This window comes from Pectinophora gossypiella, chromosome 5 (assembly GCF_024362695.1).
Source record: "Pectinophora gossypiella chromosome 5, ilPecGoss1.1, whole genome shotgun sequence".
In the NCBI taxonomy this organism is placed as follows: domain Eukaryota; kingdom Metazoa; phylum Arthropoda; class Insecta; order Lepidoptera; family Gelechiidae; genus Pectinophora; species Pectinophora gossypiella.
Window position 1 is genome coordinate 11,558,290 of NC_065408.1, and position 24,508 is coordinate 11,582,797.

The following is a 24,508-nucleotide window of genomic DNA, read 5'->3' on the forward strand; positions in this document are numbered from 1 at the left end:
TCCTGGACAGGTAATAGTATACTTTTCATCACGCTACAATCAATAGGAGCAGAGTAGTGAAGGGAAATCCTTTTGTATGAAAAATCTAAACCACTCAAGTTAGACGTTTGAAATTTGGCATGCAGGTACCTTAGATATCGTAGAGGTGCACTAAGAAAGGAATTCCCGAAATTCCTACGGGAACGGGAATTAGCGGGAAAATTCTTTTGTATGAAAAATCTAAACCACTCAAGTTAGACGTTTGAAATTTGGCATGCAGGTACCTTAGATACCGTAGAGGTGCACTAAGAAAGGAATTCCTGAAATTCCCACGGGAACGGGAATTAGCGGGAAAATCCTTTTGTATGAAAAATCTAAACCACTCAAGTTAGACGTTTGAAATTTGGCATGCAGGTACCTTAGGTACCGTAGAGGTGCACTAAGAAAGGAATTACCGAAATTCCTACGGGAACGGGAATTAGCGGGAAAATCCTTTTGTATGAAAAATCTAAACCACTCAAGTTAGACGTTTGAAATTTGGCATGCAGGTACCTTAGATACCGTAGAGGTGCACTAAGAAAGGAATTCCCGAAATTCCCACGGGAACGGGAATTAGCGGGAAAATCCTTTTGTATGAAAAATCTAAACCATTCAAGTTAGATGTTTGAAATTTGTCATGCAAGTACCTTAGATACCGTAGAGGTGCACTAAGAAAGGAATTCCCGAAATTCCCACGGGAACGGGAATTAGCGGGAAAATCCTTTTGTATGAAAAATCTAAACCATTCAAGTTAGATGTTTGAAATTTGTCATGCAAGTACCTTAGATACCGTAGAGGTGCACTAAGAAAGGAATTCCCGAAATTCCCACGGGAACGGGAATTAGCGGAAAAATCCTTTTGTATGAAAAATCTAAACCACTCAAGTTAGACGTTTGAAATTTGGCATGCAGGTACCTTAGATATCGTAGAGGTGCACTAAGAAAGGAATTCCCGAAATTCCTACGGGAACGGGAATTAGCGGGAAAATTCTTTTGTATGAAAAATCTAAACCACTCAAGTTAGACGTTTGAAATTTGGCATGCAGGTACTTTAGTAAACTTAAAGCTTAGTTGCAACAGGATATTACAAAATTCCCACGGGAACGGTAGTTAGCGGGAAAAAACATTTGTATGAAAAAATCAAATCTAAATAAAAGGAGAAACTGACAGACTCAGTGACTGACACATCAACGCATAGCCTGAACGGCTAAACGTAGGCATTTGAAATTTGGAAGGAACATAGCTTAGGTACCGTAGAGGTGCACTAAGAAAGGAATTCCCGGAATTCCCACGGGAACGGAAATTAGCGGGAAAATCCTTTTGTATGAAAAATCTAAACCGCTTAAGTTAGACGCTTGAAATTTGGCATGCAGGTACCTTAGTTAAATTGGCCATGCTCGGTTTTTGTAAAAGTACAGAAAGCTGAAAACCATTTCGAGATAAATGAATTTGAAACAACTCCCTATATTTACTTTTTTTTATTTTTCAGTATTTTTGAAGATATTTTATTAAAATGATTGACCTTTATTTGACCTTTGTAACAAGATGTATAAAAATATGCCTTTGCCTGCTTACAAAAAGTTCATTTATGACAAGTGGTATTGATACGAGTAGTTGACACAAGTTGTTGATGAGGTTATATTCAAATTATTCAACAAGCTATTCTGTTTCTGTCTGTATTCTTTATTGCGATGGCGACTAGAACAGCTAATTTCGAAAAAGCCGACTCTCGTAATTTACCGCGAGTGAACAACGTCATGATTTTAGAGTTTATGACCAACTCCAGCAACCACAATATTTCGGAGATCAGAGGAGCGAAAGCTCTTATGTAAGTGTTATAATTATACCTAGTTGCTCATAAAAATACATACATAATTGTGATTTATTGCTGTAATTTTTATATGTTATTTAAATATGTAATTAGGTACACATAAAGAAACGTTTCAACACGTTTCATCTGAGTTTGGCGAGATGGACTGAATTGAACTGACAATCACTGACAGTTCAGTATTGAACTGACAGTATTGATATTGACGCTTTTTTTTGTAGGCAAAGGCATTTTTTAATTCTTGCTTTAGTGACGTCACCAAGGGTGAAATTTTAAGTGTTTCTAAAAAATAGATAGGATTGATAAAACACAAAAATATCGAAATTGGTTCCTTAAAATGGACTATATTTTCAAAATAAATTATAAAAAAAATACATAAAAAAATCGTAGCATGGCCAATTAAAGCTTAGTTGCAGGATATTGCAAAATTCCCACGGAAACGGGAGTTAGCGGGAAAAAAACATTTGTATGAAAAAATCGAAACCGCGTAAGATAGATGTTTTCAATTCAATTCAATTAAATTATTTATTGCATTCCATGTAGTACAATGGGGTGTTACATAGGCATAGGAACTAAAACATGGACCCTGTAGGGCACAGCAACGTTGAAGGGAAGAGAGGAAGTGTGTATTAAAATTAAAACTCAATGAACAATCAATTAAAAAAAAATCAATTCAATCAATTGATTGCATGCATGCATACCTTAGTAAAAATAAAGTTTATTTTTGGCTGTATTTTGAAAAATGGGAGTTATTGGGAAAAAAATTGTATGAAAAAATCTAAACTGCATAAGTTAGATGCTTGAAATTTGATATGCACTCCCACACACACAAAGATCTCTCTCTTATATAACACGCCACGCGGACGAAGTCGCGGGCAAAAGCTAGTTAATTAATATTCAATGACACGAAAATATATATTTTAAAGTGTATTAATATTCATCTGTGTTCATATTTCATCACGTTACCTCTAAAGTTAATGTTCTAAACATAAATAGAAGTTTGAAATGTCTAGACACAAACACAATCCATTCATTAGAATGACATACAGCCTAGGCGAATAGATTACGTTGCGAATTCAAGTAAAATTAATGAATGAGGGATGACGATATATCATCATAAGTAGTCAGAGCACGAAACCAAATTACGCTCGGCCGAGTGAGACTTGATTCCGTGATCTGTGTAAGCAGCCGACATGACTCAGTAGTGGAAGTCGCGCCTTGCATTCTAATGTAGCAGGTTCAATTCTGATGGTGGACTAAAACTAATACAAAGACAATTTATAAGTAAATATAGCAACAAGTTATTTAATAATAAATATATCAACCACTACACACGAACCTTTAATTCGTTATAAAAATAAGTTACAGCCTTAAAATACTAACTGTATTATTTTTTACCTCATTGCACAATATTTTTTTATTTTTTTTTGTAAAACGGATCTTGTCTTTTTTCTCTTGATAACTCTGTTGCGGAATAGTTTTATGATTCAACTTTCGAGTATCAAACTACATAATTATAATCTATGATATATAATATTATATATAATTATTTGATACATAACGACAGAATGACATGGCAACAGTCACATGTCGAAATTCGTACTAGATCGAGCTTAGTTGCCCGAGTAGGTGTACAAGAAACGTGGCTAGGCAACCTAAATTTGTTCTAGATCAACAGGCATTAGACACTGCGAGCTTATTCCGTTTTATTATGGCCCTAGATTCGAGCAAATCGTTGCATTCCTGTCTATAAATCTAGTTTAATGCAGCATTTAATTCTGTTATGTACTTAGCTCTGCAAACGTTGCGATATGTTGAATTAAATAAATTACACGCTGCGTGCGAATCCACATATTATTACTTATGTTCACTTTGTGTGGTCGAGAATAAAATGTATTTATTATTCTTTATTTATTTGTACACAACAGAACAAACAAAAGAAACATACAAAGAAAACAGACAGTACAGCTTATCTCTAAGAAAGAGATTCTTCCAGCTGACCTACGTGACAAGGAGACATGCAATGTATAATACTATAGACAGACATATCTACATACGCGTACAAATTTTATAAATCACATGAACAAATCTACCTACTAATATAAAACTAAGACAAAAATATATACATAAAACTAAGAATACACGCCGCGACTTGTGCTGAGTGAGGCCCTTTTATCTCAGGACGTCCACCACCACCTTATGATCATTTCGACAAACATCCGTCTTGCTTTTTTGTACTTGTTTTGTGGAAATTTGATATGATGTTATTGTCTTTTTTTGTGTGTGGCGCCCTTTTATAATAAACTATTTGTATTCTATTCTATTAATAATCATGTATGTACGAGACTCACGCCAATACTTTGTATTGATTTAGTCAAAAAATTACAAAATTGTACACCTTTCCATCCACTTTAATAAAATGCTCAAATAAAATGAATTTTAATAATAAATTGTGCTCAAAACATAGGTACGAATAGCACGCTTGTCATGATACGACACAAGTTTATTTTGAGACCCCTGAAATATTTATTATTCGGTAAATACCAGTAATAGCCCAGAATAGGACTTCAACAAAATCAATACATCAGATAACTGGACCATATAGAGCTTGTTCCAGTAACTCGAATCAAGCTTTCTATTATACAACACAACAATAACTGACCAGATATTAGGTAATTTCTGTAAGAGGATAACTACCTATTTGTCTATTATATCATACTGATGTCGTAAAGATTGCAGGGCACTATTACGATGATGAACTAAAGGATTTATTGACGACAGATTTCTAAGTAAGCACATTTCTCGTTTAACGATGAATGGTGGGATAGCCACATCGGTAATTATGGCTAAAAAGCTTTTTAAAACGCTTCTTCTTCTATCGTGTGGGTTGTGAGGTGGATTACTAACCTCATCAACCCTGGTGTCAGGGTTATTACTGAGCCACCAAAGGCCCCTGACATGGCTCATGTAACGACTAGGTACTTACTTACATCAGTAAGTAGTAACCGGGACCAACGGCTTAGCGCGCCTTCCGAAGCACGGATAATCTTACTCTTTGGACAATTAGGTGATCAGCCTGTAATGCAAAGTATGGAACAAAGTGATTTTTGTGATTAGTCCCCACCGGGATTCGAACCCGGAACCTCCGGATCGTGAGCACATCGCTCAACCACTGGACCATGGAGGCCGTAAAACGCTGATGAAACTTATATTTAAAGGAATGACCACAACAAGGTGAGGTCCTGGTCAAATATGACCTTATTTACCAAAAAAACTATCATCTCCCTAGGGACGCTAGCGTTATCCCGGTTCCACAAGGTCCGCTTACGTAACCTGAAGATTTATAGATCTGTTTTCTTACAGAAGGGTCTGCCAATCTGACTACCCAACCCGCGAAGAGAAAGCCCAGCCCAAACCAGGGAATGTGGGTTTCCTCACGATGTTCCAAAAAATACTAGAGTAACTACATCTGTATACCTACCATGACCCATTGCTGGGCACAGGCTTCTTCATTTAAATTGCACTGTGAGACGGCAGAGCACTGTGGGTTGGTAGAGAAATATGTCTGGATAAACGGGCGTCGACAGGGAAATTTACATGGAGCAGGCGCATCATGAGTAATGACAAGACGACAAGTAAACGTCACTTTGTAAAATACATTATAAAAATAGGGTCATGATGTGATTGATGAATATTTCACTACATAGTACGTATAAAACAAAGTCGCTTTTTCTGTCCCTATATAGGGATATAGGGTCATAAACATAGGGATGTACGCTTAAATCTTTAAAACTACGCGACGTATTTTGATGCGTTTATTTTAATAGATAGAGTGATTCAAGAAGAAGGTTTATATATATATTAACATCCAATTAATAGTGGAAAAATCCTGTTATTTTTGAGGTTTTTAATGTGATGTCGTAAATAATTTCATTTTTCCTCAGCATTGCACCCGAGCGAAGCGGGCGCGGGTCGCTAGCCCGATATAAATTAACACACCTAATTAGAAACCATAAGTAGAAAAGTATGAGTAACAAAGTATACAAAAATGGATCTAATGTCAACATCTAATGGTCTAATTATATCTCTTAAAGGTAAACACTTCACATAAAGATTTCTATCAGTTCTTATTAAATACGATTGATACAATTAATTTGATTGGAAATGGTTGAAATAGTTTTTAAACTCTTATGTGAAACGGTTAAGATTTTATTACCAGTATTGCTAACACGTTACAGGGCCTGTGATATAGATTTCTTATCACGGTTCTCAGAAAAAGCTTGTTGTAGAATGTAGTACACATCTGTGTGACAAAAAGAGTTATATAAAGAATAGGATTTCGTATCTTTACCATTATAAACATACATACATACATAAACAGCCTATACATATACGTCCCACTGTTGGGCACAGGCCTCCCTTCAATCAACCAGAGGGGGTATGGAGCATACTCCACCACGCTGCTCCAATGCGGGTTGGTGGAGGTGTTTTTACGGCTAATAGCCGGGACCAAAGGCTTAACCATTATATGTGCCTTGGCTTTTGATTCGTATGTAACAATACTCATGCCTCTAGGCCTCTTTGTATAAATAATCCCATCAAAAACATAAATGTGAAATGAGAGTTCAGTATTATGATACTTGCCTATGCCTTGGTTGTTGACTTCAACGACAAAAGAAGTGAGATCTAAATGGGTGCCAAGTTCAATGGTCAGTCCTGAAATTTAATTATAACATCATAAAATACAATTAATTTCTTCTTATAACTTAAGATAGGTAATATATTGTAGCCTAAGGTTCCACTTGGCTATTTTTTCTAGGTTAGTACACGCTCCCACGTGTCTAAATAAAATAGTTATAATACCTACGCTTACGCTTTGCCAGCCTATAGTGATCCACGGCTTCGCTCGACGGAGAGGGAAAATAAGGCCACTCGCCGTAAAGAGACTCGCCGTAGCGCGAGTCGCCGTTCGGAAAGTCGCTGTCAACGCTACAATTCGCTATTAGCAATAGTAAGCATTATTATCGATTTTACACGATACTAATCCAATCAAGAGTCTGCATATTAGTTCATCTATTTATTTTCACTTTATTAACCACAGTGAAACAAAAAAGAGGAGATGAGGGATAATAGGATTACGAAAGCGCTCTATAAAGCGAAGGTTGATGGTAGGGCTGGCAGAGTGTTCGGTTAGCTCAGTAGTGAGGATTGTCACTGAGTGTTGATTATTAAAAGACAGTTCTGGAGATAATTAATGTTTACTAAAGTAGAATAAATGTTGAATGTTAATATGGTCGCGCCGATACCGAAAAATGCACTAATTATAAAATATAAATTACCGCGATGCGTCGGCAATGTGCTGACGACGCATAACGTGTTTGCGTTAGACGCGTGTTTGGTGTATTACAACGAACACAGAGAAAGACCTAGAAAGACGTAATTGACCAAATTGGAGATGTCCTTAAAAAGGTTTAGTACGATCTACTCTGAACAGCGTGTGTGTACCAAAACGATTGATGAATGTGAAGGAAGCAAGAGAAGTGTGTCAGGATCGAAGCAAATGGAATTCCATAGTCTCTGCTTACCCCGGAAGGAAATAAGCGTGAGTTTATGTATGTATGAAACAACAAGAGAGTTTAAGAGTTTCCAACTTCCGAGGTAACACCGTGGGATTAGATATTATGTACTTTGTTACACAACAATAGGTATAGAATTAGGATTCCCCACGATCATCGGTATTGTCTTCGATGTATGGTAGCTTTGGATCAGTAGGTATTACAACACACTATTCTTTAAGAAGGCATTCTGGCAGGCACAGCTCTCAACCTATTTCTACTATAATTAAGTAAGCACCTAGGTAGTAACGATTTGTTTTGTGTACTTTAAATGTAATAATGAGAAAGCGCGTCGTATGCCGACGAAGAAGGCTTCGAGACAAACCTGTTTAGGTTTAGCGATGTATGTAAACCAGTTTATGTCTAATTTATGAAGTGTTATAAAAAAAAGTGTGATGATAATAATATATATTTTTTCTAAAGTATTGGATGCCAATAATACCAATAAATGTCTCACAGAGCATTCTGTTCTTACCTTTTTTTTTTTTTTGACGTGACTTATTGTAGATTTGCCGCAGATGGCATTAACTACTTGGCCGGACAAATGGGGAGCGCTGAAGGCTCTCACCCGGTACAACGTTTAAGACAATAGGCCTGAGGGTGCCCAGTTGGGCGCGAACCTCGGCTCAGGGCGTCGTCTGAGAGGAAAAATATTTGAAAGAATTAATCGACCCTAGTGGGTCGATAGCGATAAGCGCTGAATGAGGGAAATCGTCGACCACGCCGGCGGGGTCGGTATCGGGGATCTGTTCTTACCATAACTGTACTAAAACATCAAAATTCGCTCGACGTAGAGGGAAAATAAGGCCACTCGCCGTAAAGAGACTCGCCGTAGCGAGAGTCGCCGTTCGGAGAGTCGCCGTTCGGAGAGTCGCTGTCAACGCTACAATTCGATTGCCAAAACAAAGTCTACACAGACACCGAAATTACGCTCCTACAGAAAAATTCTGCAAAAAAACTCTTTGTAAATGAAAAAACATTTTAAAACCCGTTTGATATTGTCATTAATAGTTTCTTCCATCTGCAAAAGCTTTCAATTAAAATTGAGCGATTTCCAACTGACATTTTTAGGTGCTTTTCCTATAAATAGCGGACATAAAACGAGGAAACATCAGACGTATTCAACATAGATCAAAGATGACGATTATGTGTGTGGACACCAATCCGACTTTGATACGACTATGACCTATTTCGCTGGGAAATCTTATCTAAGATTAGTATCGTTTAGTTTTTGAAACAACTTTACTCTGAACCGACTGTTTACTTACCTCCTATATCTATCTACCTATTTAGCTTACCTGTAAGTACTATCTGTTTTCTTTGTATCTTCCTTGTGCCGGTTTTATTGTGTACAATTAAATAAATAAATAATCTTTATATATTTGTTTTCGAATTTGTGTTTGGAACATAAATGATTATGAATGACGTGCTCAGCGGTGAAGGAAAACATCGTGAGGATACCCACATTCTTCCCTTCGCGGGTTGGAAAGTCAGACAGGCAGTCGCTTCTGTAAAAACCGGACCTGTCAAATCTTCAGGTTAGGTAAGCGGACCCTGTGAAAAACGGGATAATGCTAGGAAGATAATCATGATGATAACCATATTGGAAATATGTATAATTATGATTATAATTTATTTATAATAAATTATATAAAAATTTTGGATTGTAGGTTTAGGTTTATATTATGTTATATTATTAGTATTAATGTAATTTCTAAACAATTACGTATGCCTGTCTATACATATAATATTATACGTTGAATATCTCCAGTAGTAACGTAGGTCAGCTGAAACAAATGTTTTTGTTTAGAGATAAGCTTATCTGTACTGTCTTTTTCTTTGTATTTTCTTTGTGCCTGTTTTACTATTTTCAAATAAATAAACAACTATAATGATCGCCCTCGCTTTTTTCACAATTGGCGACCTATGTTAGTGGTAGGTATAATACGACACGTTACACGTATTAAATTCAAAATATTTCCCGTGAAACGCGTTTTCATAATCATCGTCATTATCATCTTTTACTTGATTTTGATATCCTCTGTTATCGATTATACTTTGCGCACTAAGTACCTAATTTTATTTGATCAAAAATAAAATAGTCATTTTGGAAACGCAAGCGTCCGCGAGGTATTTCACATATCCATCAACCTCATCGGAACAGTGTAGGGATACTTCCAGAATGTAATAATTTAAGGTATAATAATAATTTTGTTTTTTTCTAACCTACCGTGTTCCAATCATTCGAAAATATTTAATTTAATAACGCTATAAACCATACGTTCGTAAAGTAGGCCGTTAATTCCCAAACAACAGCTGGCAATCCGTTTCATATAATGAGCTTACACGTATGGCACTCCTGCACCGCCTTATCAAAACAGACACTCAAATATTCACTAAAGTTATTTATTGTGTAAACATCCTCTGGCAATTTACGAACTGCAGCAGAGCTTGAGCCGATTCCAAAATACCTAAATCCGACAATTTGGAGCATCGTGGGCCGGTGTGCGCCCGCGCCGACCGCCGGTATGCCTGAAAGTGCGTTATTTATTTATTTTTATCTACAACCTGAACCGCGCTTCTCACCTTAGTATCAATTAGACTTCGTTAGAAGACACCGCGACCTCGCCCTCGGATGACACTCAATGCGGCACTCGTTGCTCTCTCGCCCCATGGATTTCGGTTGCAACGACAAGGATTCAGGCGAAGTGGAGTGCTACCTCGAAATACGTAAATAAAACTTTTCACTAAACGATATTGACGACGACGCCGATTTATCAGCTTTCGCATTGTTGTTTCGGAACATTGTAATTGATATTTTTAGTTGGAATCGGTATGTTTTTGGGTCGTGTAAACATTCGTGCTCTTCTGTCAGTAAGTTAGTCCGTATGTCAGCGCAGTCTGTGATTGTTGGTCGGGTTAAACACTGTTTTATGAGGTGTTGTTATTGTTTTACTTTGTGGGGGTTTATTTTGTTGAAAATGCGGACGGAGTTGAGATCCGTAAGCACTCGGCGGGACAACATACCGAGCCGTGAGTACACGAACTCGAGTGCTTCCTACGTTACTGTGTGGTTGAACTTACTGAACTCTAATTTTGTGCATTTGAATATTTTAGATTGCGATACGGGTACCTCTTGTGCTATCACGATACACATGCGTAAGTACTTGTTGTATGAGTGCAAAAGTGAAACGTGTTTTAACCAGCTTTTAGTATTTTAGGCGCGTCTAGCTAACTCTTTACAGATCGTATGACCAAAAAATATGAATTTATGAATAATGATATTTAACGGTGTTAAAATAGTGTCGTTTTGTGACAGCAAACCCGGAGGCTGTGGGATGTGTGGAGAGGTTTGCCACCTTTCTCTCATTCCTTTTGGTTGTCATCACCTTCCCGTTCTCATTGTTTGAGTGTTTTAAGGTAAAGTCAGATTTATTTATATTAATGAATTGGTATATTTTTAACACGTATATTATGTATATACAGAAACTCACAACCTTAATTCCTATTACGGTGTGCAGAACCATGTACAAGTACCTACCTACATAATTAGAAGAAAAAACACTCTTGTTATAAAGTCTACCAAGTGAACACGAGAACTGTTACTTACTGGTATACATACTTACATTACTGATACCACTGACATTCTATCCAGAACTTATCCGACAGGCTATCAGACAGTTTATCAGCAAGTGGTGATACCATTAATGTATTAATGTATTATATTGGTTAACCTCATTGAGTAATGCAGTGACTATCATTGCTACTGTGGCACCTATTGTTTGGTGTAATTAATGTATGCCTATAATTATGTTTCACAGGTAGTTCAAGAGTTCGAGCGCGCTGTGATCTTCCGTCTGGGCAGACTGAGGAAAGGAGGCGCCAGGGGACCTGGTCTCTTCTTTGTACTGCCCTGCATCGATACATATCGGAAGGTCGACCTTCGAACTGTCTCGTTTGATGTGCCACCACAAGAGGTAAGTACGTATTTTAACTGTAGCACTGCCGTAGTTTTAGTTCATAAGATAGTATACATAGCATCACGCCTGTATCCGCGAAGGGGTAGGCAGAGGTGTATAGTACACCCACTCTTCGCCAGCTAGGTTTAAGTTCCATCTTCCGTAATAGGGGGCGAGCCTATTGCCAACAAATCCTGGAAACCACTTGATATCAATTATCCAAATTATCTATGATCCAAACATGAATTTCTTAAGGATTTTGGGACCTTAGCCAGTTTTAATCCGTTACCTAGCGCTTTCGGTGTAAATAAAATAGGAAGGGTTTATAATATTTTTTTATTGTTTGTAGGTTCTTTACACCTTCAAGTAGTGGCAAAAATGTGTAGAGGTCATTTAGCTTAGTTTATCTATGACATAAATAATAATTTCGATCTTACACCATCTATTGACGCCGAAACGTATATAGCAAGGGTTCCAACACCCTTAATTCTTGTACCTCTCTATTCTGTGTCACATCATCTATGATCGAGTGTTATACGTAATTTCTAAAGTTTTTTCGACTTTTTTCATATTAAAACACAATTTTACTATTGTTCTTTATTTCCACTATGCATCATGTTAAATTTGAAGCCTCTTCTGTAACGTGACTCATTGAAATGTCTTCCGTTCTCTCATGGAACAAAATGAACTATACATTAGCAATCACCTGCTTTATTGAGTATTTAAGTTTATCTGCAGCGAGAACGTCAATGTATAAACACACGTGTATTGCCCACACACCACACCATACGCCCACTGACATACTATAAACAAATCATCCTCATCATCATGTCGTCCAAACGGTATCCGGCTACGGCGGCGGCTCCTAAATATCTATCCCGGGTCGTTGTTGTGGTGGGCTCTGATGTGGCTAGCGAAACCGAACTGTTACTTGAAGGTGACATGGCACACAGTAAAGCTGGCCTGATGTACTGAGTGTAGTAGTTATAGGAGGGTTCGGTCGAGTCTTATTATAAACAAGTAGACCCACATTCGCTAGAGTTTTTCGGTGCTAATTCCTGCAGACGCCATCTAATTTTATTTTAAGTTATATCTGTCAATTTCTTATCCGCCGAAAAGGGAAGGGACGGGTAATGGACAAGCATAAAATTTATGGAACACACGTCAATTTTAAGCAGAAATCTAAAACAACCGTCTAAATATTTTACACCCGCCAGAATTATGTTGACAGCACACGTCAAACGGTTTGCATACCAGCGAGATACCTTTTTATTTCGCCCGGGTTATTCATTCATTTACTCATTCTTCCTAAAATTTACGACTGCCAATCATCCGTCTCTTTCCTAGTCGCCGAATAAGAAGATGACAGGTATAACTTAAAGTAAAATTAGGAGGTGTCTGCAAGAATCGGGGCTTTTAGTTCGTTCCCTCAAATTAAGATGGTACTGGCTGTTTAAATAAAGTGCAGTACCGATTGTACAGTGTCGTCACACGCCGTCGCTTGTAACAAGATGCGCAGCGGACATTATTTTTACAGAGATTGGTTGTCTATTCGTTGTACGAGGTCTATGCATACACCACACACTGCGCCAATAACACGGGAACGCGTACCTAATACTATTGATAACTGTAACCCAAATGAGAGCGCGCACAAGGTTACCACAAGGTATACGCTACTTTTTGGACATTTCTTTTTTAAGTAAGATCCTCATTTTAGTATAATTTCACTTGATGATAAGTGATAAGTGCGTTGTAAAGTGCAAAATAGGCCTGTATTCTTAATAACTACTTAGATCCTACCGTTTTTTGTTTTTATTTAATCCATTAGGTAATAATGTAGTTTTGCATTCAACGGTTACAAAATGGTTAGTGGGATTTTCAAGGCAAGAGTGAATAGGCACCTTAGACCACTTCGCTGCTCAAAACCAGTACCTATCGTGGTTTAACGCACTCAAATCTTTTAATAAAAAAGAAACAAATCCATATATCTTGACCTCTGACTACAGAGAGGCGTGTAATATAATGATGATATAGATAAATAAAATAAAATATAGATATCATCATACTAGGACACCATAGTGGCTCCACCAACAAAATGTATGCAGTTGTAAAAAAGGGTGCGCAACTGCAAGATCATATTACTTATATTCCTTTTTTAAAATTACTTCAACGTTTATGAAAATAATTATACTTCCATAATTTATGACGATCATTATTTTTTATTATCAATTATCAATTCAAATCCACTGCTTCAACGAGACATATTTACTTACATTTTATGTAGGAACATCCTATTTCCATCATGGCCGCAGTACTCCCGCCATTCAGTTGGCCCAAGTTTAATTGATGAGGCTATAAACTATCAATCAGAGTTTTACGACACGCCAACAATCGTTCCTTGTAATCCAATTGTCTAGAAACAGACCGACCCAGTAAAAGCCAGTAAACGAATATTTTTAGAATATCAAAGACGAATTTCAAACTAAAGTCACGCTTGAGACAATTTTAATTTGATTGCCTAATAATTTTACCGATCTATCTTGTCACAATATTTAAAACTAACACTCCCACAGACAAACCGAGAAATTGGTTTTGTGCGGTTTTTATTGTACTAATATTTTCTGTATTTTTATGAAAAATAAACATTTTACTTACTTACTTTTAAAATATTATCCTAATAAGATTGAAAGGCAAAACAGTCACAGTCACCTTACGGAGCAAAAAGAAAGAAATTAGAATTATTCACTTTTTTATTAAATACATTTATAAAATCAAGCCTATTTCCCGTTGAGATAAGGACCACGGAATTGCACTTACTTGTTAGACATTTGTAAATTATAAACAGCTCATGTACCTAGGTAGGTACGTTATAAGTGGTACAGAAATCATCAACAATTATAATAATATTTATTATAATAAAAAATATAGACGAAACGTAGTCCCAATCGCACGCCTATATTTGTAACATCCGCATTTGTAATGTTCAATTTAGTTCTATATAATAATATAATTTGTCTGTCTGTGTTTATTTTGACATGTCTATCTTACCCGCATTGCCAGTGTCGACAGATAGGGAACAGACTAGACAGTATATCCGGACTCGACCTAATTAGACTAAAGCTTCAATCGTACAGTTTTAAACATTTTTAATTAGATTATCGTAAGTGCATACATATACATAATGTAAAATCAAGCTTACTACCTCTAACAGGTATTAGGTTTAGAGATTACAAACCCACCCTCCTGGGGTCCTGGTGGGGTGGTCCTGGTTATTAGCCGTAAAAACACCTAAACCAACCGGCATTGGACCAGCGAGGTTTTCCACCGTGCTCCATACCCCTTCCGGTTAATTGAGGGGAGGCCTGTGCCCAGCATTGGGACGTATATAGGCAGCGGTTATGTGTTATGTTATTTTAAATGTCTGGGAATTTTGTGGCATCCTCAAAACACTTTCTAAAGTCGGGTTTTCACTGACGCGGAGATGAGCGGAGAAGAGCGGAGAAGTGCGGATTTGACCAATCACAGCGTTCGAGAGAGCGAAAAACGAAGACGCTCTGTCTCACGGTGATTGGTCGATTCCTGCACATCTCCGCTCATCTCCGCACAGCTCCGCGTCAATGGAAACGCAGCCTAATATCTGTGGTGACGTCCTTTTATAATAAATAATTTCACACCTGCATTACTAAACTGAATACTTAATCAATTACACTACCTACCCTATAATATAACTGTCGATAGCGACGAACATCAAGTTTCGATATTACCAACTAATGCATTAACCATCGGCCGTTGCAGCACCGAAGATTGATGAAACCCGCGGAAGAACAAGCCTTTACCTTTGCTCCGTGGCATTTGTGCGTCCGCGCAGGTATATGACACTACTTGGGATGACATTTTCCAAGTTCAAATGTCGTGGGAAACGTTTGCTCGTCTTCGCGCAACTGTCAATTAAATGTGACCCGTTCGAATAATTTTCAATTTACGTTCGATAAAGATGCTCTTGGCGTGTAGTGAGACCGTTGTACTTTCATGGATTGTAAATACATAAATATGTACTTAAATGGTCAACTACCAATAAATAGTATATTATTTTGCTCATGCTCCATTTTTGCACAGTTTTTTCGATAATCTCATTGACTTAACTTGCAAGCTATTGTTTTTTTTTTATATAATGAACATACGTACTTAAAATCACGCCTATTTCCCACCGGGGTAATCAGAGACTATGGAATTCCATTTGCTTCGATCCTGACACATTTCTGCTGCTTCCTCCACAGTCATCATTCGTTTCATACACGCACGCCGAATAGATTATTGCGTTTGACGACAAACTGCCAAGTAGTTAATGCCATTTGTGGTATTAACTACTTGGCAGCACTAGTCTACAATAAGTCACATTAAAAAAAGACGACAAACGGACTTGATGAAACACGCACGACATTCTGATTTATTATATCATAACCCATAGCTTTCGCTAAGCAAATTACTTAGTAGACAGTCTTGGAAAGTGTTGTCACCGGGAACCGTAGGGATTTTACAAGTACAATTCCACGGTGACACAAAATATTAACTTTGTAACTAAGTATGTATTGCTACTTATGTAAGTATGTGTTTCTACTTAGCAATAAGGCTTTTGTTTTGTACTTTGTATTTTCCTGTTTGTGCAATAAAGTATTTGTTATGTTATGTTATGTATCCTCAGGTCTTAACACGAGATTCAGTGACAGTAGCAGTGGACGCAGTCGTGTACTACAGGATCAAGGAACCACTCAACGCAGTGGTCCGTGTAGCTGATTACAGGTAATTTATTTTACCATTAACTTACAACTATTAAAGTTGTGAAACATACATCAAGTAATTACATCAACTTGTTAATTATATCCGCTGCCTGGGTCAATATTTGCATACTTGACGAAGAGCAAATTTTGCAAATGATTTGAAATGTGTTGTGTGTGTTTAATTCATCTGCTTAGCCGTAGCCAAGAGCGTACCGTAATGCGCTAACGTAAATTCTGAGATTCGGACATTATGAATCCCAACAAAAACATTTTCATGTGAAATGTGCGAAGACGAGATCATATATCGATCACAATGTCAAAAAGTTATCAGATCTCATGTAGAGCCAAGCTTTAAGTCTACACGGGCTAACTATAGCGGTGCTCTATTGTAAATTCTAAGATTCGGATATCATGAATTTACAGCCAAAGTTCATGGGTATATTGGGAAATATCTTTCTTATTCAACAAACTCTTCAAAGGCTGTTGATAATCTGACTCTAGAACAAAACACCAGAGATTATTCTCTAAAGAACTCATCCCAATTTAGGCAAATAATTGAAGACCAACCAAAATATGTAGGCAAAAAATTATAAGTCGCAAGTTTACGTCTGAGTCTGGTGGTGTCTTACCATGGTAAAGGGTAACAAATAACAACAGAACATTGGTACTTTGGTTATGCACAGCACGCAATGTTGACAGCACGTCCGTTCCGCATAAGTATAAGCTTATACTGACTGAGCTGACAGCGCTGCCCCCACCCAGTGGAGTCAGTACTCAGCATACATTTATTTCAACACGATTACGCACACACTACAAAGCTAAATAATGTTTTTTGTCTTCACAATTCCAGTGCATCAACCCGCCTCTTGGCCGCAACTACTTTAAGAAACGTGCTGGGTATGCGAGACCTGGCGCAACTGCTGTCAGACCGGGAAGCCATCAGCCACATGATGCAAGCCAACTTGGATGAAGCCACCGACCCTTGGGGTGTGGAGGTGGAGAGAGTGGAAATGTGAGTTCTGTATCAGAAAATAACCTTGTCTGTTAAAATGATAAGCGGTTCTGGGAGCTGTCTACTCCACCGAATACATGGTGAAAAGCGGAAACAACGCAAACTTTTCCGGATTCCTGGTTCGATTTTGTCCATCAAATCGAGATTCAAAACCAGAATTTTTGGACATTACACAGGCATTTAACTAAGCCTGCCTAAACTAACCGATTCTTATATTGAAAGAAGGAAAGATAAATACTCACTTTGGACACCACAGACATAACCAAACGTCATGTTTGCAAAGAAATGACCAACTTATAGGAAAAAAATTACAGGGAGACAACATCTAATAGAGGTGCTATCCTGGCCCCAAGTGATATGACACTATTATGAACGCAAGACAACCCGTAGTGTGTATCCCTGAAAGTATTAATCGAATTTCCATCCCCAGAAAAGACGTCCGATTACCAGTGCAGCTTCAGAGGGCGATGGCAGCTGAAGCGGAGGCTGATCGCGAGGCTCGAGCCAAGATCATCGCTGCTGAAGGAGAAATCAAGGCGTCCAAAGCTTTGAGAGAAGCCTCGCTTGTAATGATTGATAACCCAATGGCTTTGCAGGTAAGAATACCTTACGAAATACCTAGACTAGACACCTCGCTGTGTACAACACATATGCGTTAGATACTCGGTTAGTGAGTTGGTGAGTCGGTTATTGGAAATGTTCATCATAACTGATGCATGGTGAGACCGAATGTCAAATCTAAATCCCATTGTCTAAATATTTTGTCTGGAAATCTCGGCCGCAAGATGCTAAGGCCGTAAATTATATCCACGACTTGGATCCCAAAGAGTATCAGCAAGTAGTCTGATGCACCAGCTCTGTACATAACTTTTTAATGACAAAACATTAATGTTGTTGGTTCACAGCTCCGTTATCTTCAGTCGCTCAACACAATATCTGCGGAGAAAAACTCTACCATCATTTTTCCGTTCCCATTGGACTTCTTAAGGACCTTCCTCGGTGGTGGCGGTAGTTGTGGTGGGGGTGCCGGCCCGAGTAGTTCTGTATTGCCTCTTTAAAAAATCCGGCCAAATCATTCATCAGAAAAACATCGTCAAAAAAGAAAAAGCTATTAGATAATTAAGTAATTTCAGTATTTTGAGACAATTTATTCATTATAGCATAACTTTAAATAAGAAAAATAAGATAAGATTGTCATCCGAATACTTGATCAAAGTCCGAATACTTAACAAAAATGTTAGGTCTATAGTCGTAGCTTGACTTGCTATACTTACATAAGTTTCTATCTGTGGTGTCTAGTCAAACCTTTTTAAAATAAAGATTTAATTATTTATTATCTACTGTTGTTTGTGTTTGTTATTTGTCGTCATGACATAAAACCAAAACACATTTTCCAGTTCTTCCACGAAATAAGAATTTGAGAAGCGTTGAGAAACTGTTTATATATTCCTATTTAGATAAACAACGAGTTTACATTATTTTCGAAGTATATTTAAAAAACACTATGCAAGAAACCGAATTTAAAACAAGCGCAGATGAAAACACAAGCTGTAAGTAATTAATAAATAGTATGTTGGTGTTAAAACATTAACAAAGCGCAAATACGTGGGAATAACTGCATGGTCACGTTATCACGCGCGCCCTAATAGAATATCGCGAGATTCGCCGAATAGTAGATATTTTTAAATAGACCGCTGTCTATACTCTATTGTATCGTATCGGTACGGGATAACTAAACCCATACAGGTCCCCCGCTTTGTTAGGTATTCTAAGTTTGTGTTCTAAAGCGATGGTTTGGCGTGTTATTTAATACATTTAATACCTTCGTTTGAATAATTTCAGTGTCGTTTGATAGGCCAACTAAGAGAGAGAAAATAGTCACATACGTGTGTCTGTCACTGGTCGTAATATTTCCTCCAATATTATTTCTGAGCTTTAAAGTAAGTTATTTAATTTGTTAACCTTCTTTTAGAAAGATTTACAGCTTAATTATGTACGGTACAGTAAATGAAGTCAATACTTATCTATAGGCTTATTACAAATCTCCAGCCCATAAATTTCAATACAGTATACACTTCATCATTAATTTAAAAGTCACGCTTTTGTCGGTATAGCATTCTCCACTTCTTTATAAGACACGACGTTCACCTTCACTTTCGTTTGATTCATGTAAGTTCACATACACACTACACCAAAAAACACACACGTGGAGTGTGTGTGGACACTGGACATTTAAATACACTTGTCATCAAAAAAAAACCGATAATCCTGCGTGCGTTATATCTGTCATTCTAAAAAGTTTCATTATTTTATAGGTAGTAGAACAATATAAACGTGCAGTGATATTGCGCTTAGGCAGAGTCACACCTAATTCGCCAGTTGGGCCAGGACTCATCTGGGTGTACCCACTAACTGACAAGATGCTAACAATTGACATAAGAACACAGTCTATAAACTTGGACCCTCAGGAGGTAAGAAATATACCTAGCCTTCCTAGCATTCGTTGACGGCAGTAGAATAAAAAGGAATGGTATAGGATTGACCTATGCTAATCAGGTGACATTGGCTAGGCTCTAAGCTCCCGCGACACGGTGCTCTCATTTGAGAAAACGACGCGACAAGTATCGCGGGTGTTGACGAATAGACGCTGCGTGTTTATCAATGTAAACAGCATAACTTACGTCTACACACACTACACTCTGTGTTTTTGTACAAACGTGATATATTGTATTTCATAGTCATAGTATATTACAATATTACAATAGTAGTCAAAGTGTAATCATAGTATACTAATTTATTGATAATAATAATTTCATTTTATTTTTATTTTTATAATATTTTTTTATTTTATTAATTATTCAGGTGTTAACAAAAGACTCTGTCACAGTGACCATGGAAGCAGTAATCTACTACCACGTTGCCAGGCCGATCAGTTGTTTGATGAATATACAACGTCACTCGTAATATAAACCTTCATTATACAATACTAAATAACCCAGTGTACTTCTGATCACCCTTTTTCATATTTTATCACCGTGTAAACCTTCCCTGGACTTCCACAAATATGTATTTCAAGACTAAAGTTAGTCAAAACGGTGCAGCCGTTCCCGAATTTTAGCGAGACTAATGAACAGCAACTCGTAATATATGTATATAGAATATAGATTAAGTACATTGTACTCTAGTACTCTAAGTAGTGCGAACTGTTTACAAATCCCTTGGTAATTGTGACACGATTACATCCCGTTAAGAAATGATACCAGAAAGTATCGGCTTCCGAAAGCACTTTCGCTTCGATACTTCACTTCAGGCCACTTCTCACCGATATGACGTAATCCTCTATAACAACACCTTTGGCCGTGGGTGACAGCTGAATTATTATCCAAGAATTATAATTTACGATCCCTGAGTGTTCCAGATTTTTCTGGTGAAGTAGTAATCCGCAATTTGGTATTTATAGAACTTTTTGCCAATAGAAAACTTGGACTATCTAAGTTAAGTATCTATAGTATGAGAATCTGATTAAAATATTGCTCTTAAAAGTAGGTAGGAAAAAGAATAATTTTCTTCGAGGATCGTGTTCCTATCGATTTGACTTTTTCGATTTGGAAAGAAGATAGATATACCACTTTTTTTTTCTTCCTACAGAAATAACTATGTTAAGTGGGCATCTGGGCAAGTTTTCCATCTTTCAGGTTTTCGACCCAGATGTTAGCAGTGGCTGTGTTGAGAAACGTTCTGGGGCAGTATACTCTCGCGTCGCTGCTGAGCAGTCGTGACAATATGAATACGGAACTCAGAAGAGGCATCGACAAAGTTACTTCTACTTTTGGCGTCGAAGTAGAACGGGTTGAGATGTACTATGATATTACTTTGTCTAAAACGTACTCGCTTAGCTCTTCATACGTGCTTCATGTGATCGTGCCGATCTTCCTCTTGTATGTTTATGTATCTCTACACCCCAAAGAGAAATACAAGTAACTTTGTCTGTCAGTCTGCTTTCATAGCTGGAACGCTGGGAGCAAAAAGTGTGAATATGGAGTACTTTCCAGTAATTTTATTACAGCAATGATCGAAATCAGACTCAGTCTATGCTAGCATGCTAATATTTCTTAACTATTCTTAATTTCTATTGTAATGGTCTTGATGTAAATAAATAAATATAGTTAATGTCAAATTACAGCAAAGACGTTGTTCTTCCTATTGAACTGCAAAGGGCCATGGCGGCTGAGGCTGAAGGCAGGCGTATTGCCAAAGCCAAGATTATAGCCGCCGAAGGAGAGATTAAAGCCTCTGAAAGCCTTAGAAACGCTGCCCAAGTCATATCGGACAATCCAAAGATTATGCTTGTAAGTTTTCTATTTTCCTTCATGGAATACAAAACTTACGTTGCTCAAACAGAAGGCATCGGTGCACAGTTATGCTTGAACCTAAAAGTTGTACGTCAGAGTCCCAAAGCATAGTCGATTAATCGGCCCGCAAAAGATATTTTTTATTTATCTGATTGAAAACAGGTTTCCCCTGTCACAAGTACATCATTTCTTCCCTTAGGTATCATAACCATTTTGTACTTCTCTTCCAGTTAAGATATTTACAAACTCTGAACTACATAGCAGCGGAGCAAGCAACTTCAGTATTGTTTCCGTTTCCGCTTGACATGCCGAAGTTATAACATGCAAATCCTTCCAAAAAAAAACTTAAACGTTAACTTAAACTTTTTGATTAAATCTTTCCTGCCTATGACATATAATTTCTTAAAAAAATATCTGAGGTAACTCTGACAGAGTAATGTATTTATGTCAACAAGTTTTTTCATTAGTACATTTAAGTTTTTAAAGAATATTTAAGTTTACTACAAGGTTTTCACGGAACATTTTTAAAAATTATAATCATATTTTAAAACTGGCTTAGATAGATCAATTTCATACTTCGTCATGCATACTAAAGAAGAAGCAACGAAAGATTTGAATGATGTTAAGGAAAATGAAATTGCGCCAGCAGACGAAACGAAGGAAAATGAAAAAGTTCCCTTAAATGATAGAAATTCCATAGAACTAGAGCCAGCTCTTAGTGGGCATAAAAATTCCATGGAGCCTATTATACACCTAAATCGGGACAATCATTTAAATGATGGTTAGTATTTCCACAATCTTGTATTATTTAGTCCATTAAGTTATTTTTCATGTTTGGATCATAGAGAGTTGATATCATCTTGTTTTAAAAACCTCCTATTACATGGGACATACATAGCTAGGAGTACAACGAGGATATAAGAGAAAAATCATATTGCATGAAATAAAATTAAACTGACCAAACTTGGAATGTCCTTAAGAAACTTTAGCCGGTGAGAGGATATAAAACGAAGCAGGTAGAATTTCAAGTCTCTATTTACCTACCCTGGTACAATAAGCGTGAGTTAATGTACCCTCGGACAACCCTTAGTGGAGCAACGTGAGTATGCCATATCCCCTCCGGTTGATGGAGGGAAAGCTTGTGCCCAGTATTGCTGGCAACACAAGAATAAAATAATAAATAATATTTTTTGCATAACATTATTGTACGGAATTGAATGGCCGACGCCTCCCGCGAAAGTGTATTTTAACGATTACAAAAACATAATTAAATAGTGACAAGGAACAATCTGGTGTTTTGCTGCAATTGGAACTAGAACCCTCGACCTCTCACCATCTACTACACCTACAGTCCACAAACACCAAGAGCCAAACACCCAGCAGTGGGAAGTATATAGGCTGTTTATGTTATGTTTGCGTTTCAATGTTATGTGTGTCTGCAATACCTACTTAGGACTACCTGATAAACAGATTTTATTTAATTTTACAGCACCACCGAGTTGTGCTGAGATGTTTGTTGTAATCGCGTCTTGGGTAATGATTATAATATTTTTCCCATTCTCGTTATGCTACGGATTCAAGGTAATTTATGAATATTGAAGTTTTACTTACTTACTTATTTATTTGTTTAATGATTCATTACAATCCCTAATGGTATATCGTATTCTGTATACCACCCACCTGTTAGTACATCAGTTTGACCACCGTTGGAACTTAAGAAGGTTTAAGAGGGCTATGTTTTTGCAATCTATCTCTCCACATTCAAATATTAAGTAAGTAGTTAGGTATCGAGTTCACGATCTTGATTCGATTCTGTATAACAAAAAATCTGTTTGTGAGACTATCCCTAGTTTAGCCAGGACATTGCAGGCAGAAATAGATGCTTGCTGATGAAAAGACCCTGACAACAGGGTTGATGAGGTCGGTAATCCACCTCACAACCCACATGATAGAAAAAGGATAAGAAATATTAAGTATAATATGTGTTTAATAAAACACTTTTTTAAGTGACTTATTGTACCTAGATTTGCCGCAGATGGCATTAACTACCTGGTCGGAGGACTACTAGACCCGAGTAAAACACTGATAATTAATTACTTATAGGTAATAAATCAATTTGAACGAGTGATAATCTTGCGCAACGGCAGAGTTCGGCAGCGGCGCGCGTATGGTCCCGGCCTCATATTCCACCTGCCCTGCGTGGACATTCTTAACTATTGCGACCTGCGTACCATCTGCTACACTGTACCTGCTCAAGAAGTGAGTTTACATATACAAATTTATCTATAGAACCAACTGTCTTGAGAGTTGCTGAAAAAATTGTTGAAGCAATCGTTTTTGTCATGACTTATTTTACCCATATACGATGACCCGACAGATTAATCGTATCTAAGACTTTAAAATCCTAGTCCGAGATTTTGCTATTGCGTTGAGCTATTTTATAGTTCTTGCATACTTTTTTATTTTTATTATAAAATAAGCTTAAGTTTGACCACAACCGCACCTGATGCCGACCTATAGTGGTACACACTTACATTTAAATGCCTGTTCATTCTAGTTTTGAAGAGCAAAGAGGGTTTTACTTACATAATATTTTACATAAATAAATAAATAAATGTCGACACCAAATATAAATTATTTATTCTTTTTAAACCTTACAGTTCACAAAGTTTATTAAATATTTTTAAACTTAACAATTACAAATAATTAAAACTAAACTACTAAAACAAAGAAAAAAAGTACATAACAACAGGTTCAATTAAAAATGCTCCCTTTCACCACCTCTCGGCCGAATGTGCCCATCACGCTCGCAGCGTTACCCCGTTGGATGGCGAGGGAAATATACTGGGCGGGGTAATGCCCGGACCGGGAGTCGCCACCTTGCTCTCTTAGCCGCTTGCCGACCTCGCTGATAAAGTAGTTCACTTCAGAGCCCCAAGTCCCCAAT

The 24,508-nt window shown here is 37.3% G+C and overlaps 1 protein-coding gene across 5 annotated transcripts; it reads left to right on the forward strand.

Annotated features, from left to right (window-relative positions):
- The first annotated feature begins 9,938 nt into the window (after positions 1–9,938).
- LOC126367073 (band 7 protein AGAP004871-like) lies at positions 9,939–18,554 on the forward strand. Of its 5 annotated transcripts, none has more exons than XM_050010471.1 (8): positions 9,939–10,493; positions 10,578–10,619; positions 10,780–10,880; positions 11,282–11,437; positions 16,122–16,219; positions 17,048–17,209; positions 17,640–17,805; positions 18,115–18,554. In XM_050010471.1, exons 1-8 carry the CDS (start codon positions 10,349–10,351, stop codon positions 18,265–18,267), a joined length of 1,023 nt encoding a protein of 340 aa, XP_049866428.1. In that variant the 5' UTR covers positions 9,939–10,348; the 3' UTR covers positions 18,268–18,554. The 5 variants fall into 5 exon arrangements, with proteins under 5 accessions (XP_049866428.1, XP_049866430.1, XP_049866427.1 ...); XM_050010473.1 differs by having other exon boundaries at positions 9,939–10,190; XM_050010475.1 differs by having other exon boundaries at positions 9,974–9,998.
- The last annotated feature ends 5,954 nt before the right edge of the window (positions 18,555–24,508 follow it).

Bases quoted from the DNA above. Each gene is read 5' to 3' on its own strand.
- LOC126367073 (XM_050010470.1), top strand. From the start codon at position 10,349: ATGTCAGCGCAGTCTGTGATTGTTGGTCGGGTTAAACACTGTTTTATG. The intron at 17,210-17,639 runs GTGAGTTCTGTA...TTCCATCCCCAG, and splicing joins GAGGTGGAGAGAGTGGAAAT to AAAAGACGTCCGATTACCAG. The intron at 17,806-18,114 runs GTAAGAATACCT...GTTGGTTCACAG, and splicing joins ATAACCCAATGGCTTTGCAG to CTCCGTTATCTTCAGTCGCT.